The 17,871-nt window shown below is 35.0% G+C and overlaps 1 protein-coding gene across 5 annotated transcripts in view; it reads right to left on the reverse strand.

Annotated features, from left to right (window-relative positions):
* PPP3CA (protein phosphatase 3 catalytic subunit alpha) overlaps positions 1-17,871 on the reverse strand; it is a 189,479-nt gene that overhangs the window by 36,239 nt on the left and 135,369 nt on the right. For all 5 annotated transcript variants that reach the window (XM_015828347.1, XM_015828332.1, XM_015828325.1 and 2 more), the window contains exons 7-9: positions 8,511-8,588; positions 3,702-3,796; positions 371-496 (exon numbers count right to left, since the gene is read on the reverse strand). In XM_015828347.1, coding sequence (XP_015683833.1) covers positions 371-496; positions 3,702-3,796; positions 8,511-8,588 — 299 coding nt within the window. The remainder of the gene's footprint in view (positions 1-370; positions 497-3,701; positions 3,797-8,510; positions 8,589-17,871) is intronic.

The following is a 17,871-nucleotide window of genomic DNA, read 5'->3' on the forward strand; positions in this document are numbered from 1 at the left end:
GACTCTTCCAATTTTGAGCTATTAGCAAACGGGCAGCAGTTAAACAATACAGCATCAGGTTCGTTTCTTTTACGTCTAAATTATGTGTAATACCTAGGAGAAACAACTGAGGCAAAAAAAAAATTCTTCTTTTAAAAACTTGTTGTAAATTCCACCATAATTTTATCCAAAAAGCTTTAATAACCTTACAAGTCCACCATAGCCCAATTATTGTTGCTGGCTGTATCATGCATGTTCCATTCCCTCATCTAGTTTCCTCTTATTCCTGACACACTTCAAACATCTCTGAATATTCTGGATGTCAAATGGGCCAGCCCCTTTTCAGTAAAAATTCTTCTCTTTTTACTCATTGATAAAACAATTTACATACCTTTTTCTCCCACAAACGGCAAAGACCAAGTGAAAACATCCATAAAATTTGGAAGCCAGTATGGATGAGGAGAACAATTAAACTGTCTGATATTCATAACGTTGTTTTCATATTTCAATACTGCAGCTGCAAAATAAAAAAAAGAAAGCAATCATTTAATAATATATTTTTCTGGAGTGTAATCCAATTACAGAGAAGTTCAGATACACTAGTGCTTTGTTCATGCATATATCCTGTCTTGTAGAAAATTCCAGATAAGGAGTGTGATTTCTATTTAATGTTACTTCTTTTGATACAGACTCAAAAAGAACCTCTCAAGTAACAGAGTTTTGTGATACCATTTGTACGATATGCTGCACCATTACTTAGATTTGGAATTTCTTTTGAACAGTTTTATGTGGATTTTTTAATGTCTTTATTCTTAATTATATATGTATATATGTATAACAGAAAACAAATAGGTGTAATAGAACTATGCTTATTGTTTTTCTTTTATTCATAGATAGATATAGAGATAAAGATAGAGATAGAAATAATACTTATTTACTACATATTTTGTTTGTATGTGACTTAAGCCTGTAATAAATTTTATTTTATTTTATTTGAATTCTCAGATATATTAGCTATTTCTTATTTCAATTTTAAGGCAACCAAACACCATAGCACCTTTTCTAAAAAAAATGGGAAAAAGCAAAATATAAAAGTAAAAAAGCACAACTGAAAACCCAAACAACAAAACAAAAAAGCAATTAAAGTTAAAAATGATGAAGTATTTTTAAACAAATTATTATAGTTTCAAAATTCCTGATAATGGTCTTAAGTCTCACCACTTTGCTATTAGTCTCTTACAAGAAATATTTTTTCAGCTCTTTTCTTAAACAGTACTCCAAATTATGCTTAAATTAGATTTATTTTAAGTTAGGTGCAAAAACTTGAGAGGCTGTATTGCATCATATTGTTTTAACTCCCCATTAATTATCTCGAAGTGAAATATTCTGCACTCCATATTTTCTGGAAAAGATGCTTATCGAATGCACTTTATCTTTCAATTTTACCCATAAGCAATTTTGCAGAGGAGAGCTAGCTTTCTTTTTTTTTCTTAAATAAAAAAAGAGGGAGGGAGGGAAGGAAGGAAGGAAGGAAGGAAGGAAGGAAGGAAGGAAGGAAGGAGTTTTCATACGCATGTTCCTAATAAGCTGGTACATGATGGACAACATGTGTAGCCCAGAGTTGATTATCTTGATGTTCTCTGAGCAACAAAATTTTCATTACCAAACTGGGCATCATCATCAGTTCTTTGACACCAGCGTAAAGCTCCCACACATAAAAACCATATCCTCCCCCCCTGTTGCCACCACAGCAGCTACTGCCAGTCTATGGAGCCAGAAAGATTGGGTTTCCTTGTCTCATATATATTGGGCTACTTTGGAAAATCATAAACAACCCAGAAGAAGGAATGAAAAAATCAGTTTTGAAAACTGCATGGGCAAATATTCGTAATCAGCATACACTGACTCAAGTACTAGAAAGACATTCTAAAATCTCAATAAAAGATCAGTTAATGACAAAGCTCCTATAATTTTAGAAAATAAGCAATTAAATGAATAATTCATTCGGAGAATCAAACACTACTAACATACAATACATTAAAAATTTATATTGCTGATACTGCAGTCCAATACTAGTGACTTTAAAACAATTTAAACCGTGTTTCAAAAAAGCTTTCTTTCTTTTAAAAGGTATTGCAGTCATTATTAAAAAAAAAAGCAGAAAAGACACACATTTAATAACCAATTACTGTGAAAATAACCAGTTACAGAGTTGCTAACTGAAAGCAACTATAGATGAGGAAAATAATTGAATTCAATATGTTCCTACAGTGTTCTTTCCCATTAAATCTATAATGTTTAAGTACTGCTAATTTTCAAATATTATGCAAAACATTATTAGGCTGTCTAGTTAAGCTTTAGAGAAAAACACATCACTCCTTTCCAAATTTAATTCTAATCCAAACTACTGAATGGATAATTATATGATCTGATTGTTTCCAGTATTCTAGAGCAAAAGTAACATTACAATCATAGCAGAAATTTTGCTCAGACCCTAGTATTGTTCACTTGCCCTTTTTAATACTAATGATGTGGTATTTCAATTCCTTCTTTCTTTCAAATTTTCAAATAGAAAGAGAAGCTCAGGGGTAATAAATTTATACTGTATGAGATAAATGCACATCAGCTGAGGTATTAGCATTTTTTTTGTTCTCTTAAGGAGGGTCATGTGCTGATTGATTCCTGAGGCCCAGTCTGGCTTTGTTATTGGGGATGAGTTTGAGCCTGTTAATCCTGATGAGGTAGACAGGTTCCAGTTGGTGTTGCAGAATGCAGAAACTGATGGATTCCATGGCCCCTGCTTTGGGGCTTTCCTCAAGGCTCAACAATCTGACTAATCCTGTTTAATTATGAAACTGCTGATGAAGTCATTCAATGGCATGGATAATACCCAGCTTTAAATCTCCCTTTCCCTTAGCATGAAAAGTGATGGTGGGGAAGACATATTTCTGAGTACAAACGGGATTCTGAATGGGGAAGAATAGGTTTCAGCTCAATTCTAGCAAGACTAAGTAGCTCTTGTAGGGTCTCCTAGATCTAGTGATCTTCCATTTTTGGTTCTGGGTTGAACCATGGTGGTGCAGTGGTTAAAATGCAGTACTGCAGGCTATTTCTGCTGACCGCCGGCTTCCTGCAGTTCAGCAGTTCGATTTTCACTAACTCAAGGTTGAGTCAGCTTTCCAACCTTCTGAGGTCGGTAAAATGGGGACCCAGATATGATTACTCTGTAACCCCTTAGATAGGGCTGTAAAGCGGTATATAAGTCTAAGTGCTATTGCTATTATACATCTCAAACAAAACCAATGTACAATCTGAAATTGCTGACTGTTATATACTGGTAGTAAACGGTTTAGGTTCCAGTTACTAATATACCCAGATAAGAATTGGTCAAATGAAATATATTGAAGTTCAACTTGCAATGTAAAGAATGTTTGGATCATTCTGTTACTGTGTAACTAATAGGTGGTTCAATCATACTTGGAGTAATTCCACTTCCTTTTTCTTCCTTTAGCAAATTAATTCATGTCCTATTAGTAAAAACATACTATATCCATACCTAGGTAATGCATGCAGCTAAGCCAAAACAACCCTAATTTTTCAATATTAATTAATACTTTCTCATTATAAATCATGTCAAAATTATTACTATCAACAGAGAAGGAAAAATAAAAATAAAGGAGTAATAAATAATAAAATGCATGCTGTGAGAGAAATGTTCTTACCTTTGTTATTGTATACATCTAGATAGTTTGGTGCTGAAAAAATTGTAATTAGTGATGGGAAGCCTGTTGTCTGGCTTTTCCTGTACATACGATACCTACAACAAATTGCATAAAACTCTTCATTAGCAACGTTAACTACTTATTTATTAATGTTATTGAGGTTAACTGTAATGGTAGACGCCTGTTTCATGGATTTTGGTTAAATGTGTTTCATATCTCATATGCATACTTCATATGCTGTTTGGATAGAAATCAATAAATACCACCATTTATAATTTCTGTAAATCTGGGAAGGTCATGTAGTTAGGGGTCAAACAGAGATACATACATATGGATAGAAAATTACATTGCTCTTTGGTTTCTTCTGTCGTGCATTTCTTCCATAGTAACGGCATTTCAATAAAATTCTGAAAACATGATGGAGAACACATGACTAAAGCTTCTTTCCCCTCTAATACTGGTATGATTTTACCTTGGCTATTAAAAAATAAATAGTAATCTAGTCAAACTAAATGCTAAATTATTTATTTAGTTTGGCTCTCAAAACTAAAGCCAGACCAAAGCCAAAGCCAATGAAAGCCAATGAAACTTTATAGATAAAACTGTTTACTGGTTTAAAAAACCCTCTATCCAAAAACCAAATAAAAAGCAAGCAAATTATCTGCAGTACAGAAGAATGAAGGCATGATTAGATACCGTTTATCTCACTACATCTACCTGGGCACCATAAACTACTTTCAGGTCCCTTTCTCAAATCTTGCAAAATAATTCGTGTTACTGCGGGAGATGAGTGGAGAGTTAACAGTTTTCTCCTTGCTCCACACTAAAATAATAATGTAGTAAGAACTTATGGAGTTTGCTTTTCAGGGGGCAGGGACACCCAACGGTTGCATCCAGTCTTGAAGTCTTAGACTGGATACCTCTGCTTTTAATAGGAAGAAGGAAGGAACCCTTCAAAATTGTTCACCCCTCCAAATAAAAAGGAACAATGGGTTGGATTCAAAGATCATCTAAACAGACAAAGGTATACACAACAATCTTTCCATTCCTTCCTTTTTTTCTGAAGCACCAAGTTTCTTTGGCTGCAGGAGAAAACTCCTGGATAGAGTAGGATGTGATAAAGGCACCTACTGTAAGAGGGAAGAATGCCAGAAATTAAGTGGAAGGCTCTTGGCAAGCAATCAGGTTTAGGCAAAGGCAGTCCTAGAGCTTTTTAAGCTGGATTATGAAAATTAATTTTAGATTCTCTCCCTTTTCTGACTGTAAGGGAAATATGCAATGTTAAAAGTGAGTTATAGTATTTCAAGGGCTATGTATCTCAGTATAATTAGATTCATGCCTATAGTCAATCTCTACTGTTAGATACACTTATTAATGTCAACAGAAATATTAGTTCACATTGTTGATTATCCAGAATTTGTTTTATATTTGAGCTGACATTTTAAAAAAGAAAACAAGCCTGTTTACAATTATGTGTGTGTGAGAGAGTGTTTGTGTGCGGTATATATCTACGTGTTTATATATAAACACACATGTATACATATTTAAAAGACTGGGACATGTATACATATCTAAAAGAGTAGGAGGTACTGGAAGCAAGTACTGGAGATCAGGCAGAGTTATGGAAAACAAGGTCTCAGCATAATTCAAAATGAACTTCTTTCGATTTTGTACACAGCAACAACCCAGTGAGGTGGGATGGGCTGTGAGAGAGTGACTAGATCAGTCATTATCTGGCTTTCATGCCTAAGGCAGAACTCAGAACTCAGTTTCCTAGTGTTACTATGCATGCCTATAACTGTTCTTATGTACAGTACTTGCAACAATTGTTAGGATGCAAGTAGGCAAGGACAGATGCATCTCATAATGTAGGGGTTCCCAACCGGGGGTGCAAGATGCTATTCCAGGGGCTGAGAAAAGTTGGGTTTTCAAAATTATAGTGTATATGGATAATTCGTTGCTGTTATCTCGAACTTTTGTAAGGGGTGCGAGAATATATCAGAAGTGTTCTAGGGGTGCGGTTATAGAAAAGGTTGGAAAGTGCTGTCATAATGCCACAGCAAGTGTGATCATTTTGATATATTCTTTTGTTTGTTTGCTGAAGATGTTCATGAATGATACCTCTGGGTTGGGGGCAGCATGATTCCAAAAATTATATACAGAGAAACAACTGGAGGAAGCTATGTTTCCATCCTTGCTTGCAAGCGAGTCAAAGTTCTTGTTGACAAAATTTCTTGGGCTGATTCAGCAGGGCTACTCTTACCTTCCTACACATATTTCTTTTTGACTTTTGAAAATATATAAAAAAAATCCTCTGAGAGATAGTTTCACGTCTTTCCAAACTTTTTCAATAAAGTTTAGTAAAGAAAGGAATGACAGTGCACTATGGATCTAATGAGTTCAAGATAATTTTAAAGAGATGTCTGCAAGTTTCTTTGGAATTTTCAAAGTCCCTCCTACCATTATGTCTGTTCCCATTTGCACATCTGCACAGAAGGTAGTAAGAGTGAAACTGACCCATTTTATTGGCTAACAAATTTAAAATGCCCTAAGTCAGACATGTCAAACTTGCGACGTCATGTGACGTCGCGCAATATATCGGAACGGTTTTGCCATTGCCAGCAATGGGGTCGGCGTGGCTTCTGGATAATGCATCCGGCAGTAATCCTTGTAATCATGGATTTCTGGACAAGACAAATCTATAGTCTCACCCATATTATCCTATAAAGTAGGTGTCTGCAATTTGGCATATTCAGGCACAATACTTTCTGCAACATCTTTAAATGGCATTATCCATTGACCTCCATTTTGCTTAAGAAAACAAAAAATGGTAGACTCCCATATTTAAAAGACTTTTAGTCTTTCTAACATCTTCTGAGTAGATTTCTTTTAGTTTTCATGGTATCGGATCAATCATGTGTTGTCAGAGAGGTTGCTGATCTGTGTTATAAAACTAGTATTTCATTTTTACTGAATCCAGACTATTCTCAATAGTATTCTCTTTAAAAAAGTGTTATTTTGCTGTTCATAGGTGCACCACTTTTATTCCTCTCCAAAATAAAGCAATGACTCAACATGTATTGTCACAGCAGTTACGGGTATGCCCTTTTTACATATGATAGTGCAGTTTTTCAGCTTGCAAATCAGAGAACCTTTCTATAGGAGAAATGTATGCTAACAGTTCCAAGAATCTTCCAACAAAAGTAGCAAATAAAAGCATAATAAATAAGTATGTAGTCCAATCCTAGGTTCATCTCAAACTGCTATTTTAAACTAATATAAATCTTTCCTGCATGAAGTTCTCCCTTTCTGAAGTCAGTGGGAGACCTCTTTAAGGTTTTCCAAAAAGGGGGTGTTCCCTTCCTGAATTATTGAAACAAGCATGTTTCCCAGAAGCTAAGATAGGGCCATCTTGAATATTGCTCCTTGTTATCTGCCTGTGTACATACAAACTTGCAGAAGACTGGAAAAAGCCTTTGAAACAGCTGCACTAAGTCTTCCAGAGGACATGACTACTTTGATGCTTTGGAAACACAAGCACTTCATTCAGGCAAATATACTTTGTGAAGCACTTCTTTATAAAGCTGCACTCATGCAGGCATTTCATCTTTGTCAGTAGCATTCTGAGAGACTGGGGTAAAGCTGGGAGTGAGTCAATTGAATATTTATCTCATAGAAAGAAATTAAGTCCAGCTGTTGAGAGAGAAGGGAAAATACTTGAAGGAGCCTCTGACATAAACACATTATAACTCATACTGGGTAAGTCCTATTACAGTTTTCAAGATTCTGTATATATTCTAAATTGGCATTAAGCTACCTTACTGAAATCTGTATCATTCTTGCTTTCTTGGTTTTGCCAGCTATGTGGGAGTTGACAGGTAGGTACAATAGGAAAACAGAATACCCATTTTCTCTGTGTCTATACTAAATTAATAGAGCTATGTAGCTCAAAAGATCCATCTGGCATTTTATTTTCTCAAACTCATTTATTTTGAAAGGTGTTTTAAATAAACACATAGTCTTGGCAGTTTAGGCCATCTTGGAGGAAAAGCTGGGATAGACATTCATTAAATTAAGTCACATGCTGTAAGTTTTTAGTTCATCAAAGGAAAAGAAAGGGTTAAATATGAAAGGTCTTATGCAATTGGTGTATGGCTCTACTTTTTCTAAATCACTGAACTTTTGTATTTTTTATATCTGATTTTCTGGGGGAAAAAATCCTCTCTGTAATTTAGCTGTTAGTTTGTCAAAGTGTACTTCATTTCAGAGATTGAAAAATGTATTTTTCTTTCAAACTTTATCTGTAGGTCTAGAAAATTAACAGGCTGAAAAAAAGCTATTATATTTTCTGCTGCTGCTTATCTACTGAACAAGGGAAAACCTCTAACATTACATCATTACGGATTGTTATGAGAATTTGAGCATAAGGCTACTGAAAACAGTTTGAACATCAGGATTTCATTTTGGAATACTTGAAGATAAGGAAGGGCATCAGACTCCTGTTTACAGTACATTTGGCTCAAAAGGAAATATCCATACTGAGAATGTAATTTCAAGACTGATGGAAATTACAGAACTTTGAAAAAGGCTAGATGTTGCTTTTCTTCCCTGTTCATTAAAAAAACAAAACAACAACAATGTTGGCATGTTGTTTAGATCTCGAAGAAACATCTCCAAAGGCAGCAGCCCACTCTGACATATCTATCTTTATCCACCTGCTTGGAAGACAAAATCAAGCCCTCTGGTATTGAGAAGAATATATATAAAGCACATAATTAAAAAAAAGAGAGACAGAGAGATACTACTCACCCAGCATCTTGGGCTTCATGAGCTCGGAGTATAGATAATAAGTTATTGTGCTGTAGGAAGTCACATACAGCAGGGTAACTGTTTGAGAATTAAAAAAAATAAAGATATTGATTTATACATTTGAAATTTAAATGTTATATTAAAATACATGAAAAAATAAATCGGTCACTTTCTTCAAGAATATATATATTGAATATATATATATTCAAAAGTATTTGTGCCCCTCCTCTTTTTTTCCAAAGAATCCCAGTTTGCCATGAAACAAAGCTGAAAGTGACACGAATAAATGCCACCCACCACTCTTTATTCCATAGTCCATAAAGCAGACACTTTGCTTTTGATGTTTTACTCTTGTAAAATTCTATAATACAACTTTTTAATTTACCATTTATGTATAACTTTCATTCATTCATTCCATTTTTCCTACCAAATGCAACTACTTTAATTTTTAAATCCACATTTATCATCAGATCGTGGCATCTATCTAACATTCACTGCAAATTATTTGGGCTCTCAGCCAAAAGTGGAGCATCATCTACCTCAAAATGCTTGTACATTCATGTTTCCAGCCAACAACGTTCTAACATTGCAACAAATATTCTTTAAATATTTATGCATAGATACATTATACATTATTCTACAAAGTGGACATCACATATATTATCTTACTTCCTTTTCGCTGTTACTTCATAAAGTAATCAATTTATTCTCACAAATGTTTTAGTTCCATTATATGCCTCTTCCAGCAGCTAACATCAACTCCACATTCAGATAAAACATTCCATAATCAAGGTTATTTGTTTTATAATATGCTTGCTCTAAATTAAACAATATAAATACACTTTCTTTCTCATGTTCCTAATTTTCTTTGTAACCTGCCAAAGATAAAAATCTTGTCTGCACAGCCCTTCTCTTACATGTCACCCTGCAATTTCAAGTTTTTGTTCATTCTTACCCTTTTTCTTTGCTCTTCAACCCTAATTCTGCTAAACACCTAGCCAGATATGATTAATAAGCGTATCTCCCTGGGGTAGTTATGGTACTCATTTTTGTTAACTTACCCTTTGTACAGCGGATCAATAATATCATTTTTTCCAATCACCAGACACAACTGAAGTCTTCACACATGTTTAAACAAATTACATAGCCACTCCACAAGCAAACCACATTTATATTTAACACTATTCTTATTACACTGTAAACACCTCATGCCTTTGCAACATTTTCATAGCATTCATGATTTGCTTTTCATGGGGGAGGGAGGAAGAAGACACATTTACTTATTTATTGAATTTATGGGCTACACAATCTGTCATGACAAGGGATTACAGTACACTACCAAACTGAAAGGTCTGGGAGAAACTATTCAGAAAATCAAATTTAGCTCAGGGCCTTAAGAGCTCATTTAAATGGCGACAGGGTAGGGATAATATGAATCTGAGAATGATATTCCAGTAAAATGTACCTTGCAGCATCCTCTCACTTCAGAGTCATTCTAAACAATTTAAGCACTTTTTTAATTCCATTCGCTCCCTCTTCAACTACTTCCAAAAACCTTTTTATTCCCATCAAAATTGCTTTCTCTGCTTCTTCTTAATGCTAATAAACTTAGAACTTTATTATTTTTTTGTAACTATCCATTTCTCTTGAAATCCATTAGACATTATCTTTTTATTATTCTGATTTTTTTGCAGCAAATATTCTCTCATAACCATTTTTCTGCATTCATTGCCACTTTAATTTCATCAGTCCAACAAGCATCCTTTTATATGGTTCCAATTACTATTATTCCTCATTGTACACTGTTGGTGCTATAGAAAATTAATAATTTTTCTTATTCATCTTGTTTCTTTGATCTATTCATACCACTCTGAAAAATAATCTCCCACCCCACCGCCACCCCCCACTAATATACACTTTGCATTAATTCAAAATGTTGCACAAATTCTTCCCAAACTCGTTCCTGGTTCTTCTAATATCTCCAGTCCCTGGAATATAATATGTGATTGTCACCAACCTATAGAATTTTAATTTTATTTAATTTTCAGCCTAGATGACACTATATAATGGTCCTTTCATTCAGAATTAAACCTATACCTTACTTCCCTGCATATATCCATCAACTCTACTCCATTAAGATCAGGCTACTTTGATTCATCTCTGTTACTTTTTCTTTTTTACATTTACATATCAATCTTTGTTTCTTCATTTCGTTTGTTAATTCATGTTCTTTATCATTCATTGGAATTATGTTCCAATTGTAATCTTTCACATGCCATGATAATCACTCTGCCAATCATTATAGCTTTAGTTAGTTAAGGTTTTAACATAAAAGTTTTAGTAAGCTAGATAAGGTATAGACCGGGGTAGGCAACCTTGGCTCTTTTATGACTTGTGGACTTCAATTCCCAGAATTCCTGAGCCAGCCATGCTGAGGGAAAAGGGAAAGGGTTCCAAGCTGAGCCATGCTGGTTCAGGAATTCTGGGAGTTGAAGTCCATGAGTCATAAAAGAGCCAAGGTTGCCTACCCCTGGTATAGCTATCAACCTTAGTAACAATTGTGCCATATGCAGCATCACTGTTAAAATAAGGACAGTTATGGTTAGTTTAACTATATTTTGGGCAGTGTGCCAAACTGAATGAAAACCAATTTTATCTCAAGAATGTTCTAGATAAGAAATCTTATCAGTGATGTTTTCTCATAAAATCGTTCTAGATAAGAAATCTTATCTAGAATGATTTTATGAGAAAACATCACTGCCTGCATGTAGGTGACAGATAATTATATACACACACACACACTTCACCAACAAGTGCAGATATAAACATGTAAGGCTGAAAGGTCAAATCTATATAAATAAAAATGTAAATGTTCGTTTGTTCAAAATCTTAAATCTCTGAAAGTTCTTCACCGATTGCTTTGAAATTTTGACACAACGTTGCATTTGAATACGTGTGTGTTTTTATATACCTACTATTATATAGATGTCACACCTGTGACAGGTAAAAACATGCTCTTTAAAGCATAAAAACATGCTCTAATGAGCAACGTCGTAGAAGCAACAATCTTGACAGGACCTTTCAAAGGTGAAGATGCCCTCATTCCTCGCATTCCTATGATTCCAACGGATATGCCATTTCAATTTAAGAGATTGCAATTCCCAATTCGATTGGCGTTTGCAATCACCATCAACAAAGCTCAGGGCCAATCTTTAGAATTGTGCAGTTTAGATCTAGACACGGATTGCTTCTCACATGGACAGTTATATGTTGCGTGTTCTAGAGTCGGAAAACCAGACAATCTCTATATCTGCACAGACAATGGAACAACAAAAAATATTGTATGCCCACAAGCATTGTGAAATTAAACATATTACAAATGTGCGCTTTCTCTTTTCTTTCTTTTCCATTTAACCAGACTGAGCCACAGCAACACGTGGCCGGGTACAGCTAGTAACAGAAATAAAAAAGTTTCATTGTCTGCCCTGAGTCTTGATTACATCATGCTTACCATAGGAAAGTTACATTCCTATGATGAGACCCAGTTCAAATCCCGTGTACAATTGTGAAGTAGTTTAGATTGAAATTGTCCTCCTGTTGTGACATTAGTTATATTAATTAGGAGGGAGGGCTTATTGGGAACATTCACATACTGTTAACTTCCAGTTTTTGGTAGAATTTTAATAGGGCTTTCATGAGGTTAATTTAATAACTTCAGTTCTTTTTTTTACCATCCCACGTCAAAAAAAGAAAGAAAGAAAGAGAGAGAGAGAGAGAAAGAAAGAGAGAGAGAGAGAGAGAGAGAGAGAGAGAGAGAGAGAGAGAGAGAGAGAGAAAGAAAGAAAGAAAGAAAGAAAGAAAGAAAGAAAGAAAAAAAGAGAAAGAAATGAAATCTCAACATGATCACTTTTTACTTTCCCCTAAATGTACAAAAAGATGGCTAAGAATGGACAGATAAGGATTTAAGGATAAGAATGTTACCAATGAAGCATTTGCAATCTATCCACAGCATGCAATACTCTCTTACTCTATTTCACTACAGTGGGATAAATGCTTTTCATGAATCTACCCTTAACACAAGCATTATGCTGAAGTAACTATGGTAACTGTCTCCAGTTATATAACCAAGAAAGCTACAGGTAACATGAAACAGAGAGGAAGAATTTCTTTCTTTCTACTGAAAATGCTTGATATTCACTTTTGTAGCTCTGGGTGCTTATAAGGACAACATAAAAACAATGCTAAATGTGTAACACATACAAATGCAAACAGTAATCTAAAAATGCTAGAGATACTTCTGATTGTAACAAGAAAATGATCAATAAAGGCCCTAGCAAAGAAAAAGCAGAATTTGCTCATGATGTTAATCATATCCATGAAGGAATTGCAAAAGTTGCCTTGTTAAAGACCAGAGACAGCATTGTACTATACAAGAATAATAGAATTGGAAGGGATCTTGAAGATCATCTAATCCAACCCCCTGTTCAAGCAAGAAACCCTATACCATTTGAGACAAATGGCTGTCCAATGTCTTCAAATGCCTTATTTTTGGATATACCTCTACAGATAATTGAAAAAGACTTCATTAATGTACTTTCACTATAAAGAGACGGTCCTTTGAAGTAAACTTAACATTTTCAGATATTCAAAATTATAAATCTTAAGATATAAGGAGAAATGTTCTTTATGGAGTCAAGCCTTTTGTATGTTTCCTACTTATTATACTTAAGACAAGGCTCTGATATAATTAAAATACTGTGACATATCAGGTATCATTTCCCAGAATTAAGTCTGCTCATCTGAACTGGTCATGAAGGGCTCTCCAAAAGATATGCTTTTTTCTGAACTTTTGGAAGAACAAATGGCAGACTGAAGATGCTCCACAAAAAGTGAAACTGATGACAGCAGCAAAGAGCCAGCGATTAAGCTTGCCTTTGAAACCACTCTGGACAAGGAGAGGCCTTGAGATCCCTCAAAGTGCTCCTGATAGCTGCTCCCCTGAGGAGACTGCAAGACAGCAATCTCTGGTTGGTTGGGACTCTGGGAGATGATGGAATAACCATCTTGCTCAAATTGCAGTCAGTGCCTTTGAAAGAATACTAAGTTCACATACTTCCTTTTCTAATCACTTTTGAAAATTGCTTGTTAACTGCTTTTCAGCTATTATACAAATTTGTATCAACAAATTTGACAACATAGACAAGTTTCTCTCAATCCTTAGAAAAGGAAAGTGTTAACTACAAGTTTAAGAATATTATTTTAATATAAACAGCAAAAGGATGGTTTAAAATTTTGATTATAGAAAGTTACAAACGGATTACGGATCCAGATAAATTTGAAATAAGATTGTGGAATTAATAATAAAAATGCTTTTGTTTTAATATTTTTTTTAAAAAAAATGTGAGATTTTTAAAATTGGACACTAGGGGAACTAAAATTTACAATTAAAACAGAAGAACACAAAGTAGACTTACAATTGCAGAATGGAGCAAAATATTCTTATCATTGAACATACTGAAACATTTTCTGAAAAATGATCTCAGAAGTTAATTTTAATAGTATCAATAACATCATCTGCCTGAATAGTGAGATTGTATCTAAAAGATCCATTAAAGAGGAATATATTTTACCTGACAAGATCAAATTAAACATGGATAAATGTACATAAATGACTTTATGTAGAAGAGAAATTCAAACCAAGGGTCCAGATCACTGCCAAATTAAACCTCAGCATATTACCTGATTGTTGCTAAGCTATAAGTTGCAATACCACTGCTTACAATAATACAAAAATCCCCTCTTTCATTTAGCAATAACATTTAGGCTTATATACCACCCCATAGCGCTTTACAGCACCCTCTGGACCATTTACAATTTCAAAGCATTACTTGCATATTGCCCCCAACAATCTGGGTCCATCAGAAGGATGGAAGGCTGAGTCAACCTTGATCCCCGTCAGGATTGAACTTCAGGCTGTGGGCAGAGTTTGCCTGCAATACTTTAACCACTGCACCACCAGGGCTCTTATTACTAAATCCTCTAATATTTCATGCAAATATGTACATATATACTGTATATGAAAGAACAGGTGCTGCTTTTGTTTGAATATATAATATTCTCTCCTAGACCAAACTCAGGAAAATAGAAATAGCAGCCTTAATGTGATTAGTAACTTGTTTTAATCCTGAACCAATCTTACAATTTTTAATATAATTAGAAAGTTAAATAGGAACATGAATATTTATTTGAATGTGTATGGCTTTATTTTATTTTTTTAAGAAAAACAAAAGCATTGTTGGAGATGAATGGAGTGCAAGATAGGTTAATGAACTGGAACTGCGTTTGCTATCGGCAAACTGATGATTGACAGGAGCTAGGATTGAACTGCAATAACTCCTGTCAAAAAAGTTCCAAGGCAGCAGCATACAACTGGCCCAGCTTGTTATGGAATTAGAGAGTCTGAAAGAGGCATTTAGACATTGGGTCTAGCCTCTGCTCAGAATAGGAATTCAAATTAAAGCATCCCTAACATTTGTCTATCTTCATCCTGCTTGAATAAAACCAGTGAGAGGATTATCCTTACTTCTCTGGGAAGCTGGTTCCAGTGTAAAAACTGCTTCTACTGACAGGTTGCTTTGAATGTTCAGAAGAGTTGAGAAGCAAGCAATCCTCTCTTTGTTCTTTAGAGGAGCTCAGCATGTACATTACCTACAGTTTTGAAGCTTTTTCTATTGATCTCAGTTAAAATCAGATGTCAATTAGAGCAAACTTGCTTCTCAAGAAAGTTATTTCAGGTAGCGAAATGTGTGCCTAATGCTGTTCCCTGTTTTGAGGGAAGTTTTATAACAACTGAAACAAGGGAATATGTGCACATAGATATTGGCTGAAAGCTAACTTTCAGCCCCAAGGCCTCATACATATTTTTCTTTCAGATAAATCCTATTTTCCTTGGAAAGTCCAGATAAAAAATAAGTAGTGTAAATTGGGGTTCTCCAGTGAGATACCTTGAAATAAATAATTATTGTCATAAATTATAAATAGAATACACAAAGATGTCATTTAGAGCTTAATTGCGATGCAGCAGCTTTAATATTAAGCCAGCATTAACCCAATTTACAAATAAAAAACTTCAGAGGAATTCCACACATCCTCCACAAATGACTTCAGTCTTTCTTGCTTTCAGCCAGCAAAGCAATATCATCAGCATGTTCATTTTTTCAGCAATTTGATTTCCAATTTCTATTTCTCTCTTGGATCAGTTCTTTTTATACTATAGTATATAGGCATGTTGTATACTTTAACACATATGTATGTAAAGAATAACATTTAGCACACTCCATTCCCAATTTTCAACCATGTAGTTGCTCCAAATGTTATTTTATTACTTTCTGATCATCAGACAAATTCTTTATATGTCGTTTGGTACATAGTTTTAAAGAGCTACCCATATTTTTGTTATGTTCTACATAGTTGAAATTGAGTTGAAATTGATTTGTATAAAGCAAAATCAGATATTATACTGGAACTTGCCTCTTCCGTTACTCATCAGATGCTAGCAACGTGATCTTTGGCATCCTGCTTGTTTTGAACCAGCTTATAATTCAAACAATTCTTTTTCTCTATACTGTTGAAATGTGGATTGGAAATTCTTCAGCATAATCTCACTAGCATGTAGGATATAGTTATTCAGCAATTTGAACATTATTCAGCATCCTTTTTTTTTTTTTTAATTGAAAATTTTTCAAATTTTTACAATATAACCCCCCTCCCTCGTACCCCACCCTTCCCTCCCCCCTCCCTTCCCCCCGACTTCCCAGAGCTACACACAGGGTTTACAATACAATGATTATATTCTGTCTTAAATTACATCATCCTTAAGTTAACAATTCTACGACATCCTTGAGCTCTCTTCCNTTAATAACCTCGCAGCAGTTATCAAATTCAACATCAATTCCATTTCTTTTTTATCCAAATTTTCCATAATACCCAGCAAAAATAGCTGAGGCTTAAACTTTATCTTTTTCTTAAAGACATTTTGAATATTCCACCAAATCTTTATCCAAAATGCTTTAACCATCCTACAAGTCCACCACACATGAAAATAAGTTGCATCCAAATTTCCACATCTCCAACATTTAGGTTGCAAGTTAGGATACATACGAGACAACTTTTGAGGATCCAAATGCCACCTATAAAACATTTTGTAAAAGTTTTCTCTTAGATTCTGTGCTTGAGTGAATTTTACATTCCTAATCCAAATTATCTCCCATGTATCCAGTAAAATCGGCTCTTCTATGTTTTGAGCCCATTTTATCATACAATCCTTCACCAATTCTGTTTCCGAGTCCAATTCAACCAATACACCATAAATTCTTTTTATATGGGCTTGTGATTGATCTCTAATCTGTTTAATCAAATTCCCATCCTGTACTACAATACCCATTTTTTGATCCAAACTCCATCTCATAGACCAGTGGTGGCGAACCTATGGCACGGGTGCCAGAGGCGGCACTCAGAGTCCTCTCTGTGGGCACGCGCGCCGTCGCCCCAGTCCTGGGCCTTCAGCTGGGTTTTATAAAACCTTTTTGCTTTAGGCCTCCGCCGCCATGTGCAAAAAAAAAAAAAAAGGTTCAATCAATCAGTCAATTTCAACTTCTCGTGGGGAAAAAAAAGATCTTGCAAAGTTGGAATTGATTGATTGAACTTTTTAGTCCCACCCAGTCTGCCGTTACCACCGCAGCCACGCCCACCCAATGGGCCACACCCAGCCAATAGGCCACACCCAGCCAATGGGCCACACCCACCCGGCACCCGACGATGCATAAGTGGGTTTTGGGTTGCAGTTTGGGCACTCGGTCTCTAAAGGGTTCGCCATCACTGTCATAGACAGTTGATTATAATAAAACCATGAATATTCAATATTCTCTTGTTTCAGATCTCCCAAAGATTTAAGTCGCCAATCTTGTCCTACTGGCAAAAGTAATTCTTTATATGAAATTTTATCCAATTTAACTCCCCTAGATATCCCTTCTATCATCTGTCCTGGACTTGTCCAGATCGGAATCTTATAATTTAATCCATAGTAATGCTTCTTCCACACTCGAAGTAAAGCACTTCTCAAAATATGAGCCTTAAAAATTGTATCTACTTTTTTATCATAAGTTAAATACGCCTGCCAACCAAATAACAAATCCCATCCTTCAAGAGAAAGAATATTTCTATTTGTCAAATTTAACCAATCACTAATCCATGTTAAAACCACCGCATCATAATATAATTTTAAATTAGGAACTTTAAGTCCTCCTCTTTCTCTTATGTCCTGCATAATCTTGAACCTGACCCTTGGCTTCTTGCCTGCCCA

The sequence above is a fragment of the Protobothrops mucrosquamatus genome, unplaced genomic scaffold, assembly GCF_001527695.2.
Source record: "Protobothrops mucrosquamatus isolate PMUCROS unplaced genomic scaffold, P.Mucros_1.0 scaffold_224, whole genome shotgun sequence".
NCBI lineage: Eukaryota > Metazoa > Chordata > Lepidosauria > Squamata > Viperidae > Protobothrops > Protobothrops mucrosquamatus.